At 37.6% G+C, this 4,499-nt stretch overlaps 1 protein-coding gene across 10 annotated transcripts in view; it reads right to left on the bottom strand.

The window, feature by feature from the left end:
• Positions 1 to 4,499, bottom strand: part of SP100 (SP100 nuclear antigen) — a 68,809-nt gene that overhangs the window by 49,846 nt on the left and 14,464 nt on the right. For all 10 annotated transcript variants that reach the window (XR_003044683.1, XR_003044682.1, XM_025043223.1 and 7 more), the window contains exons 2-3: positions 1,691 to 1,853; positions 1,337 to 1,505 (exon numbers count right to left, since the gene is read on the bottom strand). Coding sequence is in view for 8 of the 10 variants with exons in the window: in XM_025043223.1 (XP_024898991.1) it covers positions 1,337 to 1,505; positions 1,691 to 1,853 (332 nt within the window). In the remaining 2 variants the exon portion in view is untranslated. The remainder of the gene's footprint in view (positions 1 to 1,336; positions 1,506 to 1,690; positions 1,854 to 4,499) is intronic.

The following is a 4,499-nucleotide window of genomic DNA, read 5'->3' on the forward strand; positions in this document are numbered from 1 at the left end:
CAAATATTTCATGCGTGAGGTTCAGTGTCTGTACTTTCTATCCATGTAATTATCATACTTACAAAGATTAAGCAGCAATAATCCCTAGGTCACACAGAACCTGACTCAAACCCCAGGCTCATAATCCAAATATAGCTCTAAGACCTTCATGCCATGACTCTTCTGAGCTCTTATAGCTCTTAAGAAGTGGCAGATAATATGCCCTTTTAATTTTCTTGCTTAAAAAAAAAAAAAAAAAAAAAAAAAATCCTGATCAATGCTTTTTGAGTTCTAGATATCCTACTCCCAATTAGTATATCAATGCCTGGTTAGTTTTCCCTCCCTTCATCCACCCTCTTTCCTTTTTCTTCATTGTTTCCTTCCTTTCTTCCTTCATTCCTTCCTTCCTTCCTTCCTTCCTTCCTTCCTTCCTTCCTTCCTTCTTTCCTTCTCTAGATATGTAGATATAGATATAAATGAGCATTCTATTAACTGGGTAACATTAAAAAGTATAAATTATGCCTTCTCAGGAAAAATGTTGAGAACCACAGCTTTAGTTTTATATAGCATCAAAAACAGTCCCTGGAAGAGCAGTAGGTTTGGTGATTTTGTGATTTATGTTTGTTTCACCCCTTGTGGAGAAAAAGTTAACCAAACCATTTCTCCTTCTTTAAGACCAATTTGACCTTGGGTTAACTTTCTTGCTCATTACTCTGGACACATGATGAAGGCAGTCTCCCTTCTGTGTTACTAGGCCAGCACTGGGTTTAGAGTGAAAATGGCTCATAACTGGTCAAATGTGGACTGGGAGGGACTATCTGTAAACTATAAGACATTTTATGTCTTCCTTCAGTGTGGTGACTCTCGGAACTCGGTTGTCCCTTGTGGAGTCCCTGAAAGTTTTCACTATGGAGTCGTTACATGACACATTGACTCCCATAGGCGTGGTGCTGCTTAGCCAGGGTGGATCCTGCACCCACAGCTAAGCTGTCACTCGAGGCAAATAGCAGTCAACATGGTGGACTGCTGTGTCAGCCACTGCAAGGAGTCCCCTGGGGAGAGGAGCAACTGACGCTGCCTTACTGGGATCTATGTTTCCTGTTATGTGTCCATCTAAGTAGAGCTGTGGGTCTGGTTGTCTTGTGAGCCTAAATGCCTAGTTAAGCAGACCTCCAGGTGGGTGTTGTGCCGTAGTCATTATACGACAAGCTTAGAGAAGGCTCATGACATGTTTGTTTTCTCAGCTGCTATATCCCTATTTCTTAGCACTGTATGTGGCACGTGATAGGAGCTAAATATGTACTTGTCAAAAAAAATTGTCCCTGTACATCAAGTGATAAGTAATAAACGTAATTACCATTTTCAAAGCTTTTACGAATTTGAATTAAGTCAGGGTATTCTTGCATGTTGACCTCACTGAACAATGCTTCCAGAAGTGACAGGTCAAATGTCGTCTCCAGTGTACTCAGAACGTTGTACACCACTCTTTGTACAGGGACCAGGTTTCTAGCAGATTCTTGAGAATCCTTAAAAAATATTGAATGGAGAAAATATAAATACAGGCTCCCAAATAACAGAAGAGCTTTCTAAAGTGATTTTATGGTTCATGTATTATAATTTCCCTCTGTAGGTATCTTCTCATGTGAAGTTTTAGAACTGCTGTATTTTTGTATGGCTACTAGGTGATCGTGACATAATAAACCTCACTTACGTCATACATTTTATTGGAGATGTGTCCCCGGTCACGAAGAACCTCAAGGAAAGGAAATGGCTTTTTTATTGCGTTTGCAATCTCCACCTTATGTCTTCTGAAGTGACTGAATACAATTTCACAGAAAACCTTTTTGTCTATGTTCTGGTCTTCTGCGGGCATCCTAGGGAGAAAGAATACCATGTGAAAGTGGTCATCAAGATTCCAAGATGCTTGCGGAGCCTGTGAGATTTTATACATGAAGAACAGGCTGTGAAGGACCAATATATATAAGATAAGTGGTCCTTAGTAGAGAGTAAAATAAATGGAATTGAAGCAATAAACAAAGATTTAATAGAGGAAAGTGTGGAGGTTAATTAAGAAAGACTTAAACGTAGGATTGAAAAATCCAGTCCCTTCTGCTCCAATCACAGCCACTGTAAAGATACCTTTATATATTTGGAATTTATTTAATGCAAAAAATTAAATTTGCACAAAATTGAAATGAAATAAACAGGTCATTCATAGAGAAATAAAAAAACAATAAAATAAAAATAGAATCTAACGTTGAACATGTTATCTTAACTAACAACTAAAAGAAATCTCAGAAAAATTAAAACAAGGTATCTTCTGCTTGACCAATAGCAGTTAAGAGCAATACCATCCTATGTCATCAAATTAGCTCATAAGTGAAAAATGCTTTCATAATGATATAGTATACTTTGAGAATTTCACAAGAATATCAATCCTTCTGGGTCTTCTGCTTTGGGTTAATATAAACCTATCTGTACTTTGTTATATATGGTGAATCTTTTTAGGCATTTGAACTTCAGAAATTACTGTTGATTACAGTGAAAGTAATTTTAAGCATGAGTCTGTAATTTTGGTTCTTAGTTGATAATTTTATTACTCTGATAATAATGTTTTAAGCAACATCTTATATTCCTAAACGTTATGAAAACTTATGCTCTTTCTTTGTCAAACCAGAAGAGAATTATTGGCACTTCCCAGTACCCAATATGCATCAGGGAATAATAATGTCACTTAATTGTGTGAAAATCCTGCAAGAAAAAGTTTCTGGTTAAAGATGGTAGATTGAAGAGAAGCATTTGTCTTCTCTTTTAATGAGAACCTCACTAAAATGATAATAAAGAAATCTGGTTTATAATGACAAAGAGAATGGCAGAGGGACAGTGAACAAATGAGAGATTTCAACCAAAAACTATAGGGCAAAAAGTGGTCAGAGGAGCATTAATTGCTATTGAAGGTGAAGGTTGCTCCCAGCGGTAGAGAAAGCAACCAGTGTGCCCTGTGGAATCTTGAAGAGGCAATGACGATTGGATGGGAGACACGGTGCTGAAAACTGATATGTGATTTGAAGAATGAAAAACAGAACAGTGCACGCTCTACCCTACAAACCACAAGCTGACCACCTGGAGGCAGGCAGCCTCTCAGTGGCAAACGTCACTGTCCTTTCTATCACCATATGTTAGTGCTGCCTGTTACTGGATTTCATATATGGAATGATATATCACGTGTGCTTTTGTGTGACTTCTTTTGCTCATCACCTGTATCGTTGAAGGAATAGAACTTTGTTCCTTTTTGCCATAGAGGGTAGTCCATTGTTTGTTCATTTTCCTGTTGATGAACATTTGGATTGATTCCAGTTTTGGACTATTATAAATGAAGCTGTTGTCCTTTTTGTGGCAAGATGTTTTCATTTCTCTTGAGTGAACAGCTAAGATTGGAATTGCTGGATCATTGTGTAGGAGTATGTTTAACCATTACAGAACCTTCCAAATTATTTTTCCAAATCTATTAGATATAGCTTTCTCATTTTAGCCATTCTAGTGTGTGATTGGTAGCTCATGTAGTCTTAATATGTATTCCTTTAATAATTAATGATATTGATCACATTGTCATGTGTTTATTGGCAATTAATATACCTTCTTTTATGAAGTGTCTGTTCCAGTCTTCGGCCCATTTAGATGCTTGAGTTGTCTTTTACTGCTTATTGACGTGTAAGAGTTTGTTATATACTATGGAAAGAAGTGTTTTGTTTGATTTATGTATTAGAAACATTTTCTCCTAGTCTGTGGTTTGCCTTTCATTTTCTTAACCATGTCTTTTGATGAGGAGAAAATTTTAATTTTTAAAAAAATTTTTTAAAATTTAGTTTCAAGTATCCAGTACATTGGTTAGACATCTATATAGTTCATAAAACGATCCCCCCAGTTGCTCCCTCCCTCCTCTGACCCTCCACCTAGCCAACTTATTAATGCCGACTGCATCCCCTATGCCATGCTCCCCATCCCCGTGACCATCCACCAGCTACTAATTTGTACTTCTTTAACCCTTCACCCCATTCTCCCAGCCCCCAAATCCCACTCCCCTCCCCTATGCTCCCCACCCCCGTGACCATCCACCAGCTACTAATTTGTACTTCTTTAACCCTTCACCCCATTCTCCCAGCCCCCAAATCCCACTCCCCTCCCCCCATTGCCAAATTTTCCACTATATTTGTGGGTCTGTTTTTGATTAGTTTGTTCTTTTTGATCCTTAGATTCCGCATATCAGTGAAATCAAATGGTATTTATCTTCCTCTTTCTGACTTATTTCACTCAGCATAATAACCTCTAGATCAATCCATGTTGTTGCAAATTGTAGGATTTCATTTTTGTAATGGATGAGTAATATTACATTGTATATATGAACCATAATTTCTTTATCCAATTGTCTGTTGATGGACATTTAGGTTGCTTCTCTATCTTGGCTCTTGTAAATAGTGCTGCAGTGAACGTAGGGGCGCATATATCTTTTCTAATTAATG

Source organism: Pteropus alecto, unplaced genomic scaffold (genome assembly GCF_000325575.1).
Source record: "Pteropus alecto unplaced genomic scaffold, ASM32557v1 scaffold110, whole genome shotgun sequence".
NCBI lineage: Eukaryota > Metazoa > Chordata > Mammalia > Chiroptera > Pteropodidae > Pteropus > Pteropus alecto.